This window comes from Engystomops pustulosus, chromosome 7, assembly GCF_040894005.1.
Source record: "Engystomops pustulosus chromosome 7, aEngPut4.maternal, whole genome shotgun sequence".
Classification (NCBI taxonomy): Eukaryota; Metazoa; Chordata; class Amphibia; order Anura; family Leptodactylidae; genus Engystomops; species Engystomops pustulosus.
Genome location: NC_092417.1, coordinates 84,100,975 through 84,126,370, shown reverse-complemented (window position 1 = coordinate 84,126,370; position 25,396 = coordinate 84,100,975). Strand labels below are relative to the sequence as shown.

At 45.4% G+C, this 25,396-nt stretch overlaps 1 protein-coding gene across 5 annotated transcripts in view; it reads right to left on the bottom strand.

Moving 5' to 3' along the window:
* Positions 1 to 23,767, bottom strand: part of SLC9A5 (solute carrier family 9 member A5) — a 120,003-nt gene extending 96,236 nt beyond the window's left edge. For 4 of the 5 annotated variants that reach the window (XM_072117143.1, XM_072117145.1, XM_072117144.1 and 1 more), the window contains exon 1: positions 16,662 to 16,908. In XM_072117143.1, the coding sequence (XP_071973244.1) occupies positions 16,662 to 16,905 (244 nt within the window). In that variant the 5' untranslated portion in view covers positions 16,906 to 16,908. Of the gene's footprint in view, positions 1 to 16,661; positions 16,909 to 23,750 lie in introns of those variants that run through there. The other variant, XM_072117147.1, reaches the window with a different exon arrangement.
* Between the last annotated feature and the right edge of the window lie 1,629 nt (positions 23,768 to 25,396).

Sequence of the window (25,396 nt, the reverse complement as noted above, 5' to 3'; positions counted from 1 at the left end):
CGTGTGAAGGATGTAAAGATGAGTGACTGGGGCTGTATGTAGCTGTGTTACTGGGGGCGAAACAGCTGTATGTAGCTGTGTTACTGGGGGCGAGGCGGCTGTATGTAGCGGTGTTACTGGGGGCGAGGCGGCTGTATGTAGCGGTGTTACTGGGGGCGAGGCGGCTGTATGTAGTGGTGTTACTGGGGGCGAGGCGGCTGTATGTAGCTGTGTTACTGGGGGCGAGGCGGCTGTATGTAGCTGTGTTACTGGGGGCGAGGCGGCTGTATGTAGCTGTGTTACTGGGGGCGAGGCGGCTGTATGTAGCTGTGTTACTGGGGGCGAGGCGGCTGTATGTAGCTGTGTTACTGGGGGCGAGGCGGCTGTATGTAGCTGTGTTACTGGGGGCGAGGCGGCTGTATGTAGCTGTGTTACTGGGGGCGAGGCGGCTGTATGTAGCTGTGTTACTGGGGGCGAGGCGGCTGTATGTAGCTGTGTTACTGGGGGCGAGGCGGCTGTATGTAGCTGTGTTACTGGGGGCGAGGCGGCTGTATGTAGCTGTGTTACTGGGGGCGAGGCGGCTGTATGTAGCTGTGTTACTGGGGGCGAGGCGGCTGTATGTAGCTGTGTTACTGGGGGCGAGGCGGCTGTATGTAGCTGTGTTACTGGGGGCGAGGCGGCTGTATGTAGCTGTGTTACTGGGGGCGAGGCGGCTGTATGTAGCTGTGTTACTGGGGGCGAGGCGGCTGTATGTAGCTGTGTTACTGGGGGCGAGGCGGCTGTATGTAGCTGTGTTACTGGGGGCGAGGCGGCTGTATGTAGCTGTGTTACTGGGGGCGAGGCGGCTGTATGTAGCTGTGTTACTGGGGGCGAGGCGGCTGTATGTAGCTGTGTTACTGGGGGCGAGGCGGCTGTATGTAGCTGTGTTACTGGGGGCGAGGCGGCTGTATGTAGATGTGTTACTGGGGATGAGGCGGCTGTATGTAGCTGTGTTACTGAGGGTGAGGCGGCTGTATGTAGCTGTGTTACTGGGGGTGAGGCGGCTGTATGTAGCTGTGTTACTGGGGGTGAGGCGGCTGTATGTAGCTGTGTTACTGGGGGCGAGGCGGCTGTATGTAGCTGTGTTACTGGGGGCGAGGCGGCTGTATGTAGCTGTGTTACTGGGGGCGAGGCGGCTGTATGTAGCTGTGTTACTGGGATGAGTCTGCTACTGGGGGTGAGGCGGCTGTATGTAGCTGTGTTACTGGGGGCGAGGCGGCTGTATGTAGCTGTGTTACTGAGGGTGAGGCGGCTGTATGTAGCTGTGTTACTGGGGGTGAGGCGGCTGTATGTAGCTGTGTTACTGGGGGTGAGGCGGCTGTATGTAGCTGTGTTACTGGGGGTGAGGCGGCTGTATGTAGCTGTGTTACTGGGGGCGAGGCGGCTGTATGTAGCTGTGTTACTGGGGGCGAGGCGGCTGTATGTAGCTGTGTTACTGGGGGCGAGGCGGCTGTATGTAGCTGTGTTACTGGGATGAGTCTGCTACTGGGGGTGAGGCGGCTGTATGTAGCTGTGTTACTGGGGGCGAGGCGGCTGTATGTAGCTGTGTTACTGAGGGTGAGGCGGCTGTATGTAGCTGTGTTACTGGGGGTGAGGCGGCTGTATGTAGCTGTGTTACTGGGGGTGAGGCGGCTGTATGTAGCTGTGTTACTGGGGATGAGGCGGCTGTATGTAGCTGTGTTACTGGGGGCGAGGCGGCTGTATGTAGATGTGTTACTGGGGATGAGGCGGCTGTATGTAGCTGTGTTACTGAGGATGAGGCGGCTGTATGTAGCTGTGTTACTGAGGGTGAGGCGGCTGTATGTAGCTGTGTTACTGGGGGTGAGGCGGCTGTATGTAGCTGTGTTACTGGGGGTGAGGCGGCTGTATGTAGCTGTGTTACTGGGGATGAGGCGGCTGTATGTAGCTGTGTTACTGGGGGCGAGGCGGCTGTATGTAGCTGTGTTACTGGGGGCGAGGCGGCTGTATGTAGCTGTGTTACTGGGGGCGAGGCGGCTGTATGTAGCTGTGTTACTGGGGATGAAGCGGCTGTATGTAGCTGTGTTACTGGGGGCGAGGCGGCTGTATGTAGCTGTGTTACTGGGGGTGAGGCAGCTGTATGTAGCTGTGTTACTGGGGGTGAGGCAGCTGTATGTAGCTGTGTTACTGGGGGCGAGGCGGCTGTATGTAGCTGTGTTACTGGGGGCGAGGCGGCTGTATGTAGCTGTGTTACTGGGGGCGAGGCGGCTGTATGTAGCTGTGTTACTGGGGGTGAGGCGGCTGTATGTAGCTGTGTTACTGGGGATGAGGCGGCTGTATGTAGCTGTGTTACTGGGGGCGAGGCGGCTGTATGTAGCTGTGTTACTGGGGGCGAGGCGGCTGTATGTAGCTGTGTTACTGGGGGCGAGGCGGCTGTATGTAGCTGTGTTACTGGGGATGAAGCGGCTGTATGTAGCTGTGTTACTGGGGGCGAGGCGGCTGTATGTAGCTGTGTTACTGGGGGTGAGGCAGCTGTATGTAGCTGTGTTACTGGGGGTGAGGCAGCTGTATGTAGCTGTGTTACTGGGGGCGAGGCGGCTGTATGTAGCTGTGTTACTGGGGGCGAGGCGGCTGTATGTAGCTGTGTTACTGGGGGCGAGGCGGCTGTATGTAGCTGTGTTACTGGGGGTGAGGCAGCTGTATGTAGCTGTGTTACTGGGGGTGAGGCAGCTGTATGTAGCTGTGTTACTGCTGGGATAGTGGAAAGGAAGCAGGAGGACGTGTATGCATGCTACACTCAGTGGGGGCCTCTACCAGATTTTGCGCCCAGGGGCCCCCACCAACCTTAATCCGGCCCTGATCATAAGTGTAATTAATGGAGGACTTGACAAATCTCTTCTTGCAGTTAGTGAACTATACAATTCTTGTGTACGCCTGGAGGTTGAAATCCTATAGAGATCTATTCATTTTGGGCAATACTTAGGATAGGGCATCCTACTGTCACAGGTATAGCCTATCCTTCAGAATCACACCTAGAAATTCCACAAGTGCTGACTCTTAGGTTACGATCACACATCGCGTCTACATTGCGTTTTGAAACTCAACACAATAGCGGTCTGTACGACCAGAAAAATCTATTAAATTGGCGTCTTGGCAGAGCAGTGCAACACAGACCCGCCCAAAAGAGGAGGAGAGACCGGATCAACCAGGAAACGCTGAGGCTGGAGCCTGAAAGTAAGTATTAGTTTTAATATAAGGGGCCAGTATATACTATCTATGAGGTGCTGCCTGTTTACACGATCCATGGGGTCAGGGGGCCTGCCCAGTGGCTTAACTACCGCCTTAACAGTCGGGACCCGCCATGTTAATGGGCTTAGGGGGAACAAGCCCGGTTGACGGCTGCAGTCAGCAGGGCCATAGAGGTCTGGGGTACGGAATATAATATATATATATATATATTGTAGGGATCTTCCCGGGGGATGGTGTGTTAGGACACAGTTCACAGCAGACGTAGATGTATAAAAGATCAACTTGGCGTTTATTTTTAGCATAAACAGTCCAGCAAACATAAATACAGCAACACCGTGCTTTTAAAAGTTCAAACAAAAGACCTACCCGTCTGGGCGCTTACTAACAGGTTGTCTCACCTATCTAACACTCGTAAATACAGCGGCCGCATAGACAGGAAGATGCAGGGCTCCTCCAAACCCACATAGGCTGTTTCCTGGCTGATAGCCCAGACCTGCAAGCTTTGGAAAGCTTTTACCTTCACAGGCTGATTAGGAGCAGAGCTCACCTGATCCAAAACCCGAACTGGATCGAGGGGAGGGAGTGGCAAGTCCCACTACCAAACCTACCTGCCACTCCATGTAAATCCAGGCCCGGCAAGATTAAACAACAACTCAGCAGCATAATACTGCTGAGCAACAGATCAATCCTGGACTTACCATCTCACACTACGTAGCAACCTAGGTGAGATGTACACCCCCTCGAGCACTTCTCCAGTGAGATGTCTACATATCCCCCCCCTCTTTTTCAGACCGGAGGGCTGAGCATTTTGTCCCCACAGACAATGTACCCTTGACAGTGCATCAGCATTCGCCTGTAATTTCCCTGGTCTGTGTTCCACAGTGAAATTGAAATTTTGTAGGGACAGAAACCATCTAGTCACCCTTGCATTTTTCTCCTTGTTTAGTTTCATCCATGTTAGGGGGGCATGGTCTGTCACTAACTTGAATTTCCTGCCTAGCAAGTAATACTTCAGGGATTCTAGGGCCCACTTCACTGCCAGACATTCACGCTCCACAATAGCATAATTCTTCTCGGCCGGGGTTAACTTCCTACTCAAGTACATCACCGGATGCTCCTCACCATTCACCACCTGTGAGAGAACTGCACCTAACCCTGTGTTAGAGGCATCTGTCTGGACCAGAAATTCTCGCCTGAAATCGGGGGTAACTAGCACAGGTTGTTGGCACAGAGAAGACTTAAGGCTTTGGAAAGCCTTCTCGGCCTCTGGAGTCCACGTCACCATTGCTGACTTTCCGCCCTTTGTCAAGTCAGTTAGCGGGGCTGCAATTGAGGCAAAGTTCGGCACAAACCTACGGTAATAGCCCGTAATACCCAGGAAAGCTCTGACCTGTTTCTTTGACAGGGGTCTAGGCCAATTCTGTATTGCCTCAATTTTATTTAACTGTGGCTTAATCAAACCCCTCCCAATAATGTAACCCAGGTACTTGGCCTCTTCTAGGGCTAGTGCACACTTCTCGGCATTTATGGTCAACCCTGCATCACTTATGGCATTCAACACAACCTGTACCTTACAGAGGTGACTTTCCCAATCGGGACTAAAAATGACCACATCATCGAGGTAGGCAGCTGAATAATCACGATGTGGTCGCAGAATCAAGTCCATCAACCTCTGAAAAGTCGCAGGTGCTCCATGTAACCCGAATGGCATCACTACATACTGGAACAACCCCTCAGGGGTGGAGAATGCAGTTTTCTCTTTAGCCTCATCAGTAAGAGGAATCTGCCAGTAGCCCTTTGTGAGATCGAGGGTGGTTATGTACCTGGCATTACCCATCTTTTCAATCAGCTCATCTACCCTGGGCATAGGATAAGCATCGAACTTGGAGATCTCATTCAACCTTCTGAAATCGTTACAGAACCTCCAAGTTCCATTGGGCTTTGGGATTAGCACAATCGGACTGGACCATTCACTCTGTGAAACTTCAATCACTCCTAGGTCAAGCATACGTTTCACCTCAGCAGACACTGCCTCTCTGCGTGCTTCTGGTATCCTATAGGGCTTGAGGTTTACTCTGCTTCTAGGCCCAGTTTCAATGTGATGACGGATGAGGTGTGTACGCCCTGGAAGGTCAGAAAACTTGTCTTTGTTTTTCTGCAAAAACTCCTTAGCCTCCTGTTTCTGTGACCCTGATAGGGTATCACCAACCTTGACCGAAGGGATTGGTTGCGACAAATTATTACCAGGATTTGTTGCCACCAAGGATTCCCTGTCTTTCCAGGATTTGATCAAGTTTATGTGATAAACTTGGAAAGGCTTCCTTCTACCTGGTTGGTGCACCTTATAGTTTACCTCACTGACCTTTTCAACAATTTCATAGGGACCTTGCCACTTCGCTAGGAATTTACTCTCTATAGTGGGAACTAGTATGAGAACCCTGTCACCTGGGTTAAATGTCCTGATTCTCGCAGAACGGTTGTAAATTCTACTTTGGCTCTCTTGCGCCCTCTGGAGGTGTTCCCTTACTAGGGGCATTACAGTAGCTATACGGTCCTGCATTTGTGCTACATGCTCGATAACACTTTTGTATGGGGTGGACTCACTCTCCCATGTCTCCTTTGCAATATCTAATAGACCCCTAGGGTGACGACCATAGACCAACTCAAAGGGAGAGAACCCTGTGGACGCTTGGGGAACTTCCCTCACAGCAAACATCAGGTAAGGTAACAAGTGATCCCAATCACGACCATCTTTTTCTACCACTTTCTTCAACATATGTTTGAGGGTTTTATTAAACCTCTCCACCAATCCGTCTGTCTGGGGGTGATATACAGAGGTGCGTATAGGTGTGATTTTAAATAGCTTACATAGCTCCTTCATCACCTTAGACATAAAGGGCGTACCTTGGTCAGTCAGAATTTCTTTGGGGATCCCAGTCCTAGAGAACATATAAAACAGCTCCCGGGCAATTGTTTTAGATGCAGTGTTTCTTAAGGGCACAGCCTCAGGATAGCGGGTCGCATAGTCTAAGACAACCAAAATGTACTGGTGTCCTCTAGCCGATTTTACAATGGGACCCACTAAATCCATGGCAATACGCTCAAAAGGCACCTCTATAATGGGGAGCGACACCAAAGGACTACGAAAATGTGACACTGGGGCGCTAAGCTGACATGTGGGGCATGACTCGCAGTATTTTTTAATGTCATCATAAATTGCAGGCCAATAAAACCTCTGGAGGACTCTCTCCCGCGTTTTTTCAGTCCCCAAGTGTCCCCCAAGAACATGGTTATGTGCCATGTCAAGCACCTGACGCCGGTACGGCTTAGGGACCAGAAGCTGTTCCACAATTTCATCATTAATTTTAGTGACTCTATAGAAGAAATCATTAGTCACGGAAAAATGTGGAAATTTATTCTCAGCATCTGGTTCCTGAGGTACCCCATTCAAAACAGTAACCTGCTCTCTCGCATTTTTAAGAGTGGGATCCTGCAACTGTGCAGTCCCAAAATTAACCCTAGACACCTCTAAGTCTGGTATATTTTGCTCAGTGGGAGGAGCTTCCTCCTCCTCTCCAGCCAGGACCTGTAAAGGAAAAGCATCACTTTCATCCTGCACAGTTTTATCATTTACAGTGGGTAATGCAACAACCTTAGGGGTATTCTCACTCCTTTCGGGGGTTTTTCTTTTTCCCCATAAAGCCCAGAACAACGGAAAATCTCGTCCCAATATTACATTATGCATGAGGTTTTTAACCACACCCACTTCATACTGTACGGAGCCTAGTTCAGTCCCGACTTTAGCCAGCACTATAGGGTAAACTTTTGTATCACCATGTATGCAAACCACACTCATGTGTTTTTTTGACCCAAAGTCCCCAGCCACCAGGCTGGCATGCACCAAGGTTACAAGGCTTCCTGAGTCCAGCAACGCCTTAACAGGGAAGTCATTAATGGTAATGTTGCAGACTTGCGGTTCAGTCTCTAGTCCAGGAACTGCAACACAAGATGGTTCCGCAAACAGCGACTGACGCCGGCTAGCGTCACACTCCATTGGCTCAGAGGTAAGGGGGCAATGGGCAGACACGTGTCCCACCTCATGGCATCTCCAGCACTTGATAGGGCCTGGTCTCCCTGGCAGGGAGTCCTTTTTAGGGCCACTTGGCCACCCGGGACCATCGCCAGTCTTTTGCCCCTGAGATACCTCTTGAGCCCTTTTCCCTCGGTCAGCACCCCTCCACACTCCCCCAATCGATGGAAGTCTCTTACCAGGTGACGGCACAGACCTGGCACTCCGGGGAGGTGAAGAAGCTGCAGGAACATCACGGAGGTAGTCCTCAGTCGCTTGGAACCTCTCCACAAGGTTGACAAGTTCGTCTGCATTCTTAGGATCACCTTGTCCCACCCAGCGTTGCAGGTCAGCAGGCAGTGCTCGGAGGTAGCGATCCATCACGACCCTCTCTAGGATCTGTGCAGGAGTAGAGGTGTCTGGCTCCAACCACTTTCTTGCCAAATGGATCAGGTCATACATCTGGGACCTCGCAGATTTGTCCAGACTGTAGTTCCAGTTGCGTACCCTCCGGGCACGGACAGCAGCGGTAACTCCTAGTCGGGCAAGTATCTCTGCTTTTAGCCGAGTATAGTCCTTGATCTCCTGCTCACTGAGGTCATAGTAGGCCTTTTGAGGTTCACCTGTTAAATAGGGCGCAATGACCTCTGCCCACTCAGCAGCTGGTAGCTTCTCTCGCTCAGCCACACGCTCAAAGACAGTTAGGTAGGCCTCAACATCGTCCTCAGCAGTCATCTTTTGCAGCGCTCGCTGCACAGCCCGTCTCACATAAAAAGTCTCTGGAGCGGCTGCCACCGCTGGCTGTGGATTAGCCTCTGCAGACGCCTCTTGCTTAGCTATCAGGAGCTCGATGAGTTTCTGTTGTTGAGCCATTGCTTGTTCATGGCGCAGGTTAGCCGCTGTCTGAGCCTGCTGCTGTTGCAAATTCACTTGCATAAACTGCTTCCACATCTCCTCCATGGCGCTTGTCTGTTTTTGGAGTGAAGTAGCAGTCTTCACCCAGGACATAAGCAGCTGTAGCCAAGTTGATACACACCGTTGCCCCTAGCAACCGTTTTTGCCCGCTCCGCAGCACCAATTGTAGGGATCTTCCCGGGGGATGGTGTGTTAGGACACAGTTCACAGCAGACGTAGATGTATAAAAGATCAACTTGGCGTTTATTTTTAGCATAAACAGTCCAGCAAACATAAATACAGCAACACCGTGCTTTTAAAAGTTCAAACAAAAGACCTACCCGTCTGGGCGCTTACTAACAGGTTGTCTCACCTATCTAACACTCGTAAATACAGCGGCCGCATAGACAGGAAGATGCAGGGCTCCTCCAAACCCACATAGGCTGTTTCCTGGCTGATAGCCCAGACCTGCAAGCTTTGGAAAGCTTTTACCTTCACAGGCTGATTAGGAGCAGAGCTCACCTGATCCAAAACCCGAACTGGATCGAGGGGAGGGAGTGGCAAGTCCCACTACCAAACCTACCTGCCACTCCATGTAAATCCAGGCCCGGCAAGATTAAACAACAACTCAGCAGCATAATACTGCTGAGCAACAGATCAATCCTGGACTTACCATCTCACACTACGTAGCAACCTAGGTGAGATGTACACCCCCTCGAGCACTTCTCCAGTGAGATGTCTACAATATATATATATATATATATATATATATGCTGTATTTGTGTGTATATGTTGTATGAGTGTATATGGAGATTATTTATGCTTGATATGTGTGTACATTCTGTATGAATGTGTACCTGCTGTATGTATGCATGTATGTATGTATGTATGTATGTATGTATGTATTTATGCATATACTGCGTATACAATGTCTACATACGGCATGTCTGTGTATCTGTGTGTGCATGCTGTATATACAGTCATGGCCAAAAGTTTTGAGAATGGCACAAATATTATATTTTCACATGATCTGTTGCCCTATGGTTTTTATGTGTGTTTGTCAGATGTTTTTATCACATACAGAAATATAAGTGCAAGCATATTATGAGTAACAAAAGCTTTTATTGACAGAATGAGTTACTGCAGCAAGTCACTAAAGGCACAAGTTTACTAAAGGCCCGATTCGCGTTTTCCCGACGTGTTACCCGAATATTTCCGATTTGTGCCGATTGTACCTGAATTGCCCCAGGATTTTGGCACACGCGATCGGATTGTGGCGCATCGGCGCCGGCTTGCACGCGACGGAAATCGGGGGCCGTGGCCGAACGAAAACCTGACGTATTCGGAAAAAACGCTGCATTTAAAAACCGAGGTGGTGCATTCCGGCGCGTTGAGATGATTTTCAGCGCAGCATCGCCACCTGGTGGACGGCGGAGGAACTGCCTTCATAAATCTCGTCCGGACCCGAATTCTGTGCAGAGAACGCGCCGCTGGATCGCGAATGGACCGGGTAAGTAAATCTGCCCCAATATTTGCAGTGTTGACCCTTCTTCTTCAGCACCTCTGCAATTCTCCCTGGCAGCTCTCAAACAACTTCTGGACCAAATCCTGACTGATAGCAGTCCATTCTTGCACAATCAGTGCTTGCATTTTGTCACAATTTGTTGGTTTTTGTTTGTCCACCTGTCTCTTGATGATTGACCACAAATTCTCAATGGGATTAAGATCTGGGGAGTTTCCAGGCCATGGACCCAAAATCTCTGTTTTGTTCCCTGAGCCATTTAGTTATCACCTTTGCTTTATGGCAAGGTGCTCCATCATGTTGGAAAAGGCATTGTTGATCACCAAACTGGTCTTGGACGGTTGGGAGAAATTGCTCTTGGAGGACATTCTGGTACCATTCTTTATTCATGGATGTGTTTTTAGGCAAGACTGTGAGAGAGCAGATTCCCTTGGCTGAGAAGCAACCCCACACATGAATTGTTGCAGGATGCTTTACAGTTGGCATGAGGCAAGACTGGTGGTATCGCTCACCTTGTCTTCTCCGAATAAGCTGTTTTCCAGATGTTCCAAACAATCGGAAAGGGGATTCATCAGAGAAAATGACTTTACCCCAGTCCTCAGCAGTCCACTCCCCGTACCTTTTGCAGAATATCAGTCTGTCCCTGATGTTTTTTTCTGGGGAGAAGTGGCTTCTTTGCTGCCCTCCTTGACACCAGGCCTTGCTCCATGAGTCTCCGCCTCACAGTCCGTGCAGATGCACTCACACCTGCCTGCTGCCATTCCTGTGCAAGCTCTGCACTGCTGGTAGCCCGATCCCGAAGCTGAAACACTTTTAAGAGACAGTCCTGGCGCTTGGTGGTCCTTCTTGGGTGCCCTGGAGCCTTTTTGCAACAATAGAACCTCTCTCCTTGAATTCTTTGATGATGCAGTAGATTGTTGACTGAGGTGCAGTCTTTCTAGCTGCAATACTCTTCCCTGTTAGGCCAGTTTTGTGCAGTGCAATGATGACTGCACGTGTTTCTTTAGAGATAACCATGGTTAACAGAAGAGAAATAATGATGCCAAGCACCAGCCTCCTTTTAAAGTGTCCAGTGGTGTGATTCTTACTTAATCATGACAGATTGATCTCCAGTCCTGTCCTCATCAACACCCACACCTGTGTTAATGAAGGCATCACTGAAACGATGTTAGCTACTCCTTTTAAGGGTGCAGTCACACGTTGCAGTTAAAACTGCATCGCAATAAGCTTTGAGGTGATTTCAGGTGCAGTTTTGTCAATTTAACAGGCGAAAGACATGAACTGAACTGAAGTTGAAATGTGTTTTGGGGGAAAAAGTTCATTTTCTAGGCAAATATTGACTTTGCAATTAATTGCTGTTAAGCTGATCACTCTAACATTCTGGAGTATATGCAAATTGCCATTATAAAACCTGATGCAGTGGACTTTGTAAAAATTTACATTTGTATCATTCTCAAAACTTTTGGCCATGACTGTATAGTGCTTAACGAAAGTATTCAGCCCCCTTAAATTTTTCTACTTTTTGCCACACTTTAAACATAAAGATATAAGATTGTAATATTTTTGATGAAGAAACAAGTAGAACAAAATGTTTTGGATATTTTAAACTTTTGTAAAAAATAAACTGAAAAGTGGGGCATGCAGTATTATTCAGCCCCCTTAAGTTAATACATTTTAGTGCCACATTTTGCTGCAATTACAGCTACAAGTCACTTGGGGCATCAGATATTAGTTTTGCACATCGAGGGACTGAAATTCTCGCCCATCCTTCCTTGAGCTCGAGCTCTTAAACACCTGGATACATTTGTGAACCTTTAATTGTAGATTTAGCTTAATGTTTCAGATCATTGTCTTGTTGGAAGATAAAGCTCCCTCCCAGTCTCAGATCTTTTACAGACTCCAACAGGTTTACTTCCACAGTGGTCCTGTATTTGGCTCCATCCATCTTCCCATCAATTTTAACCATCTTCCCAGTTCCTGAAGAAGAAAAGTGGGCCCAAACCATGATGCTGCCACCACCATTGGGTGTTCAGGGTGATGAGCTGTGTTGCTTTTACGCCAAACATATTGTTTGGCATTGTGGCCAAAAAGTTTGATTTTGCTTTCATGTGACCAGACCACCTTCTTCCACATGTTTGTGTCTCCCAGGTGGCTTGTGATATACATCTTTGAGAAATGGCTTTCTTCTTGCCACTCTTCCATAATGGACAGATTTGTGCAATGTACGACTGAGGGCACATTCACACAATGCATTGTGTCGCATTGTGTGTTGAGTTTTTGACGCATTCCACTGGCTTCAGCCTTCATTACATGCTAAGGTTACATTTTGTTTTAGCAGATGCAGTGGAAATGCAATGTAACCTTAGCATGTAATCAAGGCCGAAGCCAGTGGAATGCATCAAAAACACACAATGCAGCGCAACGCATCGTGTGAATGCACCCTGACTGTTGTCCTATGGACAGACCAACCTCAGCTGTAGATCTCCAGAGTGATCATGGGCATCTTGGCTGCATCTCTGATCAGCCTTCTCCTTGTTTGAGATGAAAGTTTAGAGGGACGGACGGGTCTTGGTAGATTTGCAGTGGTCTGATACTCCTTCCATTTCCATATGATCGCTTGCGCAGTGCTCCAAGCTGTTTAAAGTTTGTGAAACCTTCTCCACAACAGTACCACGGAACTGCCTGGTGTGTTCCTTGGTTTTTATGATGCTCTCTGCGATTTACCCAAATCCCTGAGACTATGACAGAGCAGGTGTATTTATACAGAGACGTGATTACACACAGGTGGATTATATTTATCATCTTCAGTCATTTCGGACAATATTGGTTCATTCTGAGATCCTCACTAAACTTCTGGAATGAGGGTGCGTTCACATGTTCAGTTTTTCAGAAGCTGTTTATGTTGTCAAAACCAGGACTGGGGCGAAAAAGAGGAGAAGAAGCCCATCTCAATGATATGTTTTCACCCATTATGATCCACACCTGCTTTTGGCTTCAAAAACTTCATCTGAAAAACTGAACATGTGAACACACCCTGAGTTTGCTGCACAAATTAAATAGACTAAATACTCCAAGTTTTCAGTTTTTTACAAAAGTTTAAAATATAAAATAAATTTCATTCCACTTCACAATTGTGTTCCACTTGCTGTTGATTTTACAATATTTATATGTTTGAAGCCTGAAATATGGGAAAAGGCAGAAAAAGGGGGCAGAATACTTTTGCAAGGCACTAATATATATATACACACATATGCTGCATGTGTGTATATAATGTATGTTGTGTATATACTGTGTGTGTATATACAGTATGCCTAAGTATATGATATATATACTATGCGGCACATTTATCAAGCTGTCTGAAAGTCAGAATATTCTTAGTTGCCCATGGAAACCAATCACAGCTGCCCTTTAAAATATTCATGAGCACTGGTAAAATAAAAGCTGAGCTGTAATTGGTTGTATGGAAATTGGTAATATGGAATCTGGAGTGTGATTTCAATTTTCATCCCAGGCAGCAGAAATGCTAGAACCAGCCCAGGTTTAACAGGAAAGCAGATGACATTTTATAAATCACATCCATATGCCACAGAAACAAATAGAAACAGATTTTTAAATTTGAGGCATTTCAATTTGTTTTACAAATTTTCAACATAGATTTCCGCCCATCAAAAGTGTATAGATCAAGACAAATGTAGATAATCCTCATTGAGTTTTATATATCTGCAAAATAAACCGTTCTCCTCTGTTCCAATAGATAAATTCTGGTATAATGTATCCATCTGGATCAAGACAGATTAAAGGGAACATGTAAGTCTAGATTGAGCTAATAACGGTTGTCAAGCAGTTAAACAACTTCCAGATCATGTTTCCCTTATGGTTGAGCATTGTGGCCACAACATCAAAGTATAAAGTAATAGTGGAGGAAAGTTTAGCAAGTCAAGCTCTCCCCACCACTTTTGCATTAGTTTATGCCCATACTTCCAGGACCTTCACTAAGTAGCTCTCCTGAAGTCTGGTGCAAGATGTCAATCATAGCAGAGGGGACATTCTGAGTTGGGGAGAGATCTTCATTGCTGAGCATGCTGCTTCCGTGACTTTACACAAACAATTTAAATCTCACTAAGGGCTCATGTACATGAAAGTGTGCAGCCCGTGTATATTTGGCATAATCTAACGAGGGTGCGTGTGTCCGTCGCGTTTACCGTCTGTGACTTAGCGAACGTCTTAGACCAGGTTTTCAACCAAAATTTTTATCCCACGCTTTCCAAAACCCACTTATTAAACACCATATACAGAAGCCATTGTCTGCTTCTGCTGCTGTGGCAGTTAGAAGCTGAGTCGTGATTAGGTGCTGCTCTGCTATAGGTCATTTATATGAGCTCTGAGCAGTGATTGGTTACTATAGGCAATGAATATAAGACGCTTATGTGCGAGGCAAGATGGATAGGGATACAGAGATAGGGGGAAATTTATGAGAACTGTCTGAGGAACAACTGTTCCAGTTGCCCATGGAAACCAATCAGAGATCAGCTGTAAATTTATAAACAGCAAAAATGAAACTTGAGCTGTGCTTGGTTGCCATGGGCAACTAGAGCAGTTTTGCTCTCAGACACTTCTGAATAATCTCTCCATAGACAAAGTGGAAGTCGGAGAGTGCCCAAGACAGACAGTGACTGAAAGAGACTACCACAGACAGACAGTGTCAGTGACAGAGACAGTAAGCCCTGTGGATAGTGCCTAACTTGTTTGGTAGGAATACCACTCTAAAGGAAAGTACAGATGCAGAGAGGAGAACAAAGGGACAATTTATGCAGCTATACCAAAGAAAGCCAATGGACAAAAAGTGAAAAGGCCTTAATGCAGTGTAATGTATGTAAGGCCCAGAACAAGGTGTGAAAAAGGGCACATTATAGTTTATAAGAAGAACACAGAACATAGAATGAGGACAGGCACAGCAGGGGGTAAAGAGCAATGACCTGGTAATAAAAGGATCAGAACTTTGTAGGAAAGAGACAAAGAGACAGCAGGATATGATAAGAGGTACAGAGCAGAAAAGGCACAGAAGATGCTATGATAACAAGCACAGGACAGGGTAAGATAAGAGGCAAAGATCCAGGTAGGATTACAGGTACAGAAGATGCTAAGAGACACAAATAGGGGTTTGCTAGCAGGCACAGAACAGGGTATGATAAGAGACACAGATTGGGGTTTGAAAGCAGGCACGGAAAAGGGTATGAAAACAAAAACGGATGTGGGTTTGATAAAAGGCACAGAATAGGTTATAATAGGAGGTCCAGAACATGGTAAGATAATAGACACATCACAGGGTATAAAAAGCATAGAACATGGTATGATAACAGACACATAATAGGGTATGAGAAGAGGTACAGAACACGGTATGATAACGGACTTAGAGCATGGTATGATAAGTGGTACAGAGCAGGGTACAACAGGCACAGTACATGGTATGATAAGTGGTACAGAGCAGGGTACAACAGGCACAGTACATGGTATGATAAGTGGTACAGAGCAGGGTACAACAGGCACAGTACATGGTATGATAAGTGGTACAGAGCAGGGTACAACAGGCACAGTACATGGTATGATAAGTGGTACAGAGCAGGGTACAACAGGCACAGTACATGGTATGATAAGTGGTACAGAGCAGGGTATAACAGGCACAGTACATGGTATGATAAGTGGTACAGAGCAGGGTATAACAGGCACAGTACATGGTATGATAAGTGGTACAGAGCAGGGTATAACAGGCACCGTACATGGTATGATAAGTGGTACAGAGCAGGGTATAACAGGCACAGTACATGGTATGATAAGTGGTACAGAGCAGGGTATAACAGGCACAGTACATGGTATGATAAGTGGTACAGAGCAGGGTATAACAGGCACAGTACATGGTATGATAAGTGGTACAGAGCAGGGTATAACAGGCACAGTACATGGTATGATAAGTGGTACAGAGCAGGGTATAACAGGCACAGTACATGGTATGATAAGTGGTACAGAGCAGGGTATAACAGGCACAGTACATGGTATGATAAGTGGTACAGAGCAGGGTATAACAGGCACAGTACATGGTATGATAAGTGGTACAGAGCAGGGTATAACAGGCACAGTACATGGTATGATAAGTGGTACAGAGCAGGGTATAACAGGCACAGTACATGGTATGATAAGTGGTACAGAGCAGGGTATAACAGGCACAGTACATGGTATGATAAGTGGTACAGAGCAGGGTATAACAGGCACAGTACATGGTATGATAAGTGGTACAGAGCAGGGTATAACAGGCACAGTACATGGTATGATAAGTGGTACAGAGCAGGGTATAACAGGCACAGTACATGGTATGATAAGTGGTACAGAGCAGGGTATAACAGGCACAGTACATGGTATGATAAGTGGTACAGAGCAGGGTATAACAGGCACAGTACATGGTATGATAAGTGGTACAGAGCAGGGTATAACAGGCACAGTACATGGTATGATAAGTGGTACAGAGCAGGGTTTAACAGGCACAGTACATGGTATGATAAGTGGTACAGAGCAGGGTATAACAGGCACAGTACATGGTATGATAAGTGGTACAGAGCAGGGTACAACAGGCACAGTACATGGTATGATAAGTGGTACAGAGCAGGGTATAACAGGCACAGTACATGGTATGATAAGTGGTACAGAGCAGGGTATAACAGGCACAGTACATGGTATGATAAGTGATACAGAGCAAGGTATAACAGGCACAGTACATGCTATGATAAGTGACATAGTACAGGGTTACATAGGGTATAATAAAAGGTGCTCAGGAAGATATAATAATGATTACCGATCAGGCTGTGATCACTGACAAAGCATAGGATGTGATAACAGACACTAACCATATTATCACAGAACAGCGAGTCATAAGCTCCCTCATAGCTTCACATTACTTACCGATCTTTGCCAGGCTGGCCACCAGAATCCACACGGCCACCAGATAGGGAGTCTGCACCATGTGCCATTCCCAGTGCACCACCTGGAAGCCTCCGGGGCTCGCAGCTCCTTGCACCTCCCGGTCATTCTGTGAGCAGAGCACCGGGAGCCCGGGAAGCAGAATCCCGAGCAGAAGCCGCTCCATTTCCCCGCACTCATGCAGGACCCGGGAGACGATGCTGAAGCCGGGGAATGGTGACCTCATGCGCCAATCAGGAGGCGAGAGGAGGCAGGTGAGGCCGGTGACGTCATCCACCATGTGCTCCGCGGTACCAGGTAGACGCTAATGATTGGTCTATATGTTTTTATGTACACCCCGGCAAACTGCAACTAATCCTAAATATACATCCCTGTTATACAATGAATGACACACTACAACTAACCAGAATATACATCCCTGATATATACAATGATTTATACACTACAACTAATCCTAAATATACATCCCTGTTATATACAATGATTTATACACTACAACTAATCCTAAAGATACATCCCTGTTATACAGTGAGTTACACACTACAACTAACCAGAATATACATCCCTGTTATATACAATGATTTATACACTACAACTAATCCTAAATATACATCCCTGTTATATACAATGATTTATACACTACAACTAATCCTAAATATACATCCCTGTTATATACAATGATTTATACACTACAACTAATCCTAAAGATACATCCCTGTTATACAGTGAGTTACACACTACAACTAACCAGAATATACATCCCTGTTATATACAATGATTTATACACTACAACTAATCCTAAATATACATCCCTGTTATATACAATGATTTATACACTACAACTAATCCTAAATATACATCCCTGTTATATACAATGATTTATACACTACAACTAATCCTAAAGATACATCCCTGTTATACAGTGAGTTACACACTACAACTAACCAGAATATACATCCCTGTTATATACAATGATTTATACACTACAACTAATCCTAAATATACATCCCTGTTATATACAATGATTTATACACTACAACTAATCCTAAATATACATCCCTGTTATACAACGAATAACACACTACAACTAACCAGAATATACATTCATGTTATACAGTAAGATACACACTACAACTAATCCAGAATATACATCCCTGTTATATAGTGATTTACACACTACAACTAATCTTAAATATACAGCAGCAGGGCGCTGGCATCTTAGTACACCTCTGGTGGTATCCTGACACCGTGAGTGAAGAAGATGAGGTCGGAGCACATCAGGGGAACAGAGGAAGAGGAGTACAATTTTATTATTTTAACACGGGCTATATATAGTTATTATGGGGGCTGTATATAGTTATTATAGGGGGTCTGTATATAGTTATTATGGGAAGGCTGTATATAGTTATAGGGAGGCTGTATATAGTCATAGAGAGCTGTATATAGTTATAGGGAGGCTGTATATAGTTATACAAGGCATGGACGCGACTCTGCCGGCTAGAGAAGATAGAAGACAGAAGAGAAGACACGGGGAGCCGCCGGGAGCCGCGACAGGGATCGGGAGCCGCCGGGAGCCGCGACGAACATCGGGGACACCGGAGGGTGAGTATTAATTTTTTTTTTTATCATTGACTCGTGTATAAGCCGAGGCAAGGTTTTTCAGCACATTTTTTGTGCTGAAAAACTCGGCTTATACACGAGTATATACGGTAGTTATTACAGGGGTTCTGTATATAGTTATTACAGGAAGGCTGTATTTAGTTATAGGGAAGCTGTATATAGTTATAGGAGGCTGTATATAGTTATAGGGGGCTGTATATAGTTATTATAGGGGTCTGTATAAAGTTATTATAGGGGGCTGTATATAGTCATTATAGGGGCTGTATATAGTTATTATAGGAAGGCTGTATTTAGTTATAGGGAAGCTGTATATAGTTATAATGGGCTGTATATAGTTATAGAAAGGCTGTATATAGTTATAGAAGACTATATATAGGGGCAGTGCACTTGGGTGAATAAAGTACACATTCTTTTTTACATTGTGGTGTGCAGCCTATTTTTTACTTTTATGTATGAAGAGGTGGAGAGTCAAACCACTGAGAAGGGCGAGCACCCAAACTAAGCTTCTTAAAGTGGTGCAGCTGGGAACTTGATTAATGTAGGGGCAGTGTATAGTTATAGGGGGCTATATATAGTTATAGGGGACTGTATAGTTATTGGGGGCTGTATACAGTCATAGGCAGGCTGTATATAGTTATTACAGGGGGCTGTATGTAGTTATAAGCAGCTGTATATAGTTATAGGGGGACTGTATATAGTTATTATAGGGAGGCAGTATATTGTTATTATTGGGGGCTGTATATTGTTATTATTGGGGGACTGTATATAGTTATTATAGGAGGCTGTATATAGTTATAGGGAGGCTGTATATAGTTATTATAGGGAGGTTGTATATAGTTATTATAGGAGGACTGTATATAGTTATTGCAGGGGGGGCTGTAAATAATGATTGTTGTTCTCTGTCTGGACTACATTCAATGGGGGCCTCCACCAGATTTTGCTCCCAGGGGCCCCCACCAACCTTAATCCACCCCTGGGTCAGGGCTCTTGCTGGGCCAGTCAAGAATGGCCACAGAGTTGTTCCGAAGCCACTTCTTTGTTATTTTAGATGTGTGCTTAGAGTCATTGGGGCAGATTTACTTACCCGGTCCGTTCGCGATCCAGTGGCGCGTTTTCTGCGGTGGATTCGGGTCCGGCTGGGATTCACTAAGGCAGTTCCTCCGCCGTCCACCAGGTGGCGCTGCTGCGCTGAAGTTCCCCAGAGGCGCGCAGGAATGCCCTGAAATTCACCGGCCTATACCTGGTGAAGGTAAGTGTCATTTTCGCGACACATTTTTTTTCTTAAATGCGGCGGTTTTTCCGAATCCGTCAGGTTTTCGTTCGGCCACGCCCCCCGATTTCCGTCGCGTGCATGCCAGCGCCGATGCGCCACAATCCGATCGCGTGCGCCAAAATCCCAGGGCAATTCAGGTACAATCGGCGCAAATCGGAAATATTCAGGTAACACGTCGGGAAAACGCGAATCGGGCCCTTAGTAAATGACCCCCATTGTCTTGTTGAAAGGTGAACCTTCAGCCCAGTCTGAGGTCCAGAGCACTTTGGAAGGGGTTTTCATCCAGGATATCTCTGTACTTGGCTACATTCATTTTTCCTTCAATTGCAACCAGTCGTCCTCTCCCTGAAGCTGAAAAACACCCCATAGCATAATGCTGGCATCACCATATTTCACTGTTGGGATTGTATTTGGCAGGTGGTGAGCACTGCCTGGTTTTCTCCACACACACCACTTAGAATTAACACCAAAAAGTTCAATCTTCACCTCATCAGACCAAAGACTAGAGATTTCTCATAATCTGGGATTCCTTCAGTGTTTTGCACACTGTATGCAGGCTTTCATATGCAGCAGCATTTGCTTTAGAAAAAATAAAAAAGGAATTGGAGAAGAGGAGATTTTATTCACCAAATGTCACGGGCTAAAAACTGATGGAATTTCAATTTAGAAACATTGGCCCTTAATGGGCTTAATCATTAAAAATAATTATTTGCTTTGTAGCACTTATCTATGTTTTAAGACCTATTCTTCCAGAGAATGTGTACATATATATTTTATACATATCTTATTCATATATCTTTTAATAGTATTAATAAAAAGGCTTTTTATTTGTTATATTCTTTTTTAATTTAGATCAAGAATGTACATTTAGATAAATACATACTTTTAATATTCTTGAGGGCATCAGATGAGTCATTACTCGGGGAATCTCCCTAAGGTATGCAATGGATTCCAGCAATGTTTTCAGTTACCGAAGTATATATAAAGAGAGTCGTCATGGTGTGGCACACATACTTCTTAATGCGTCAAGGAGAAGTGTTTCTTTGGATGATCCGTAGGTGAGTGACATCACTCCTACAGATTGGTTTAGCAGGTTGCAGCCAACGGCCAGGGCTGCTCCGCATTGTTGCTGACTTATTCAAAGTGCACCACTTGTAGGACCTCATCTATATGCCAATTCTTGGATGCAGAAACCTCTTCGGATCATTCCGGTGAATAACTGGAATTTGGACTGGATACAATTATCGTCCAGGAGTCTTCATGCTCCATCAAAGTACTATGTTAACTATCATTTATATCACTAGGACAGAGCAAGTATATTATGTATTTTTAATCACCTTTACCTATATGAATGAATAGTGTGGGCTACCCCTTCCTCCACAGAAAAGTCCAACTACACTCTAAATTGTCTACTCTGTTTTTTTTTTTGCACCATTTGAAATTGAATTATCCAACAATTCCAACGATACCTGTATCATGCTGCTGGCTTCTTCCTATCCTGAGATATAGGGCTAATAGATATATGAGGCTATCTGTAATATCCCCTCAGCTTATCCTGAACTGGGCGGGACTTCCTGGCAATAGCACTCAGGGCATCCACATGAAGGTACCCAAAAAGCTCTGCATCATACAGTAATCTACTACATCACAAAGAAAAAGATATATTAAATCACGTCCACCTGCACTATAAAACACCCATATAGAAATAAGAAGATGAACACATGGCAGCATCACAGTGGGGCTTATTTACTAAGCGTCCGCTGACACACTTTCGTCGGATTTTCCAATGTTTTCGGGTTTTGCACGGCTGTGACAGGTATTTAACTGGGGATTGTGTCACACACAATCGGATTGTGGCGCGGCTGCGCTGACTTTCATGTGACAGAAAGTGGGGGGGCGGGCCTTCGGGTGATCCGACGGATTAGGACTGAGTGCGGGATTTAAGATTCGAATTGTGTCGCAAGAAAATGGACTCACATACTCCAGGAAGAAGAAGGTGAACTCCGACAGACCTGAGCAGGAAAGCGACACATCCAGGATATCGGGCGCATGATCTTAACAATGCACTTTGGGTGAACTCCTCGGACAGGTAAGTAAATGTGCCCCAGTATGTGTACAAGTGTATATATACACACGGTGAAACCTCTCCAGAAGACCACCTCCCTAAAAGACTGAATTAAAAAAACAATCCCTGATTTTATTGCCATTATACTCTACGGAAGCTGCCCCCTATCTGCACACCACCACATTTGTATGCAAAGAGATCAGCTCCAAGCAGTTTCCCTGTATTTCAGAATTTGAACCGACGGCCTGTGGCCTTTCAAGTCGGTTCTCTACCACTGTGCTATGCAGCCTGATTCTTTTTATCTGTATTTTTGTTTCTGGTGTTTTTTAGTCTCAGCTGTGGTAATTTGTATTAATCTATCGGGCTCCATTTAATGCTGGTTTTGTCATTCAGTATTTGCTAGATATTGTTGTATCTGCAGCTTATCCCTAGCTCTGCACTGTAGGAATATCTATACTTACTAAGTAGCTTGTTTCTTTGATTGTGGTGAGCGAGTCTATGAAGTTGTCTTTTCTCTTGTATTCTCTCACAACTTCCCTGTCTGTTCCCATTTGTCTGTGTTTTTTGGACCTGCTCTGGTTGTTACCCACTTTTCCTGTTCACTCTATTGCCCTTCTTCCTGCATTCAGTCTCAGTTGTGTGTTTGTATGCATGCTGGGATTGCTAGCTTGTTTTTTTTTTTTAACTTGGAGCAATTGTTTCATTAGGGGGCACAAATTAGGTGGCCAGACCCTTGTACCCTTTAGTTATTTCCCCAACTATCTGGAAAGGTTTGTCGGGTTTGGAGCTAGCCTGGGTAAGCTGACCATTACCATCAGGCAGTGACTAGTTTAGCCTTAGAATATGGGACAGTTTTCCCTTCCTTGTTTTCCTTGTTCTTGCTTCTCTCAGAACCTGTCCAGCAACCGCGCAACCACAACCAGGCTTGGGGCTAGCTGTCAGACTAGGTAGGTGGTGGAGAACCCACCCTGCGACGTCCCTGCGGGCTAAGGCCCTGCCTAAAGCAGATTAACCGCCCTGACAAGGGCGAACCCACTATCAGGAACCTAGCTGACAGTCCCTGAGTGCCCCTACAAGATGACAGGAAAACCTACTTCGTCTGGCAGCTGCTGGATTGTGGAGCAGACAGGTAACCGGAATACAGATTTATGTCAGTGTTCACACTGGTAACAGAAACCGACACAAGACAGACAGGAAGGTGGGTTCACACTAGGAGATAAACGTACTGAGGGACAAACAACAGGTACAGACAGACAAGCAGAGTCAAACAAACCAGGTCAAAACCAACATGGCGGCAAAGGCACAGATTCGTATAGCAAATAGAATGGTCAGTAGGCAAAGCAGAAGGCAATACACAGCATAGCAAGAAACGCAATGGCAAGAGCACTAGATAGACTGCAATAACCAGCACCATATGAAGGGCTGAGCAGAATTAAAGGCATTAATGGACACTACCTCCAGCACTGACTGGCTCAGTCATCTATCACTCAAACCGCAGCTGCTCTCTTTACACAGTTTCCTGGCTTTCTTGAAAAAGCTTGAGTTCTGTCTTTAAAACTTTCATGCATACACATTTCCACTATATTCAAACTTTCAAACACATAGAGCCCTGTTACATACCATTCCTGCTCATCACATGCTCATGACATCACTGCAGGTCCCAGAGTTTTTTACATGTTGCCGGAACTCATATTCTCCTTCACCCAGAAGCTACTGTTCATGAACGTGCATGTGCTAGTAACCCTCCCAACAACATCCACCCATCCTCCTCTCCTTGTTATAGCTACACATTCCCATGGCAACCAACCAAACAAAGACAGCCAGAAGGATAAGGTAACTTCTAGCTGCCAGCCTGCTAGTTGACAAACGGCTGCAGATAGCTAATGAGTATAAATGATAGAATTGCTTATTTTGGCTTAGTGTAGAGGGAGGAAAAGGTTTTTATACTACACAGTTGTACTTGAAAAACCAGATGACAAGGAACCCATCAACATGCCTAGTACATATACCTCCACATATAAATATAAACATGTGATTGCAATAATTCCCAATAGTGGCCTCATGTAAAAGAAAACTACCAGTTAATATACAAAAAAACCCCAGATATACTCACTTGTGCTCCTCTTCATTCCGATCCCTGCGCTGGTGTTTTTTAATGTTGACACGCCAGGATCGCCTAGAAAAAAAGACACTCCATGCTGCTAATTATGCATGCCCCCCCCCCACCTTCCTCTTCCATGCTGGAAGATGGGAGAGGGAGGTGCGGGGGTGTGCATAATTAGCAGCCACAAGTGCCGAACATCTCGGTACTGGGATCGGTATGAAAAGGAGCACAGGCGAGTATGTCTGGTTTGGTTTTTTTGTATATTCACCCTTTAGTGACCAAGATTATTTAGCCTTGATGACCAAGGCCTATTGGCCTTGTGTCATTATTAGCATGTGTCATTTTATCTGGTTACTTTAGAGGGCTTTAACTTACCCTAGTGTTTTTGAGTTTGTTTTTCCATTACATTTTGTACTTCAAAATAGTGGGAAATTTTGGTTGACATATTTAACATTTATTTATGAAAAAAGGTGGATTTGGTAAACATTTTAAAAAAGAGCTATTCAAACTTCAAAATGTTCTGTTTTTCAAACTGTCTTTTGTGGGGCAGAATGGTTTTCAGGTGCCATGACGTGTTTGTAGAGCTCCTGAGGCCACGTTTACATGTGGCATTTTGGTTGCGTTTCTAAACACAATCCAAAGGCTCCAACTGCGATCACATGTTGAGGTAAGATTGCAATTACTTTGCATTTAGTTAACATGTTGGAAACACAATGGGGCACATTTACTAAGGGTCCGCACACTGCATTTCCGTCGGGTTTCCCGACTATTTCCGATTTGCACCGCATTTAACAGGGGTTTTTGCCGCACGCGATCGGATTTTGGTGCAATCGTGCCCGCTTTGTATGTGACACAGATCGGGAAGCGTGACAACCCGACTGATTTGGACTAAGCGTGGGATTTAAAATTCAAATTGTGTCGTAAAACATTCACTCACATACACTGGGAAGAATAAGGTGAAATCCGGCGGACCTGAGCGGGGAAGCGATACATGCAGGTTATCGGGTGCACGATCTTGATGAATCGTGCCGGACTTCATCCGCGTCGGAGAGTCTGGATTGGAATTGCGACAGGAATGGAGCCTTTGGATTGCGTTTCAAACGTAACTAGATTGCCACGTGTTAACGTGGCCTCAGGTACCACAAACCTTTATCCCAGAGAATTTGTAAGATTTTTATCATGTGGTATTGGGGGTATTTTAACCCCTTGCCACTGATGGGTTTTTTCCATTTTACTTTCTGTTTATCGCTCCCTACTTTCAAACATCCATCCCTTGTACTGGGAAGTGGAAATACAATTCAAAATGGGGTAAAATTGACAAGAAACCGCATTTGCGCCATTTTCTTTTGGGCTCTGTTTTTATGTCTTTCACTGTACATTCCAAATGGCATCTCTAATATATTCTTTGGTTTGGTTCGATCACAGGGATACCAAATTTACTTAGGTTTTATTAAGCATTAATAGATTTTACCAAAAATTAAAAACTTATGTAAACCCCAAAAATTATTCTCTCTACTATATTCTGACTCCAATAACTTTTTCATACTTAGGAGTACGGAGTTGGCTACAGTGTTATTTTTTTCCTAGACAAGCTGACGTTTTCATTGCTACCATTTTGGGGACGGTGCGACATTTAGATCACTTTTTATTATGTT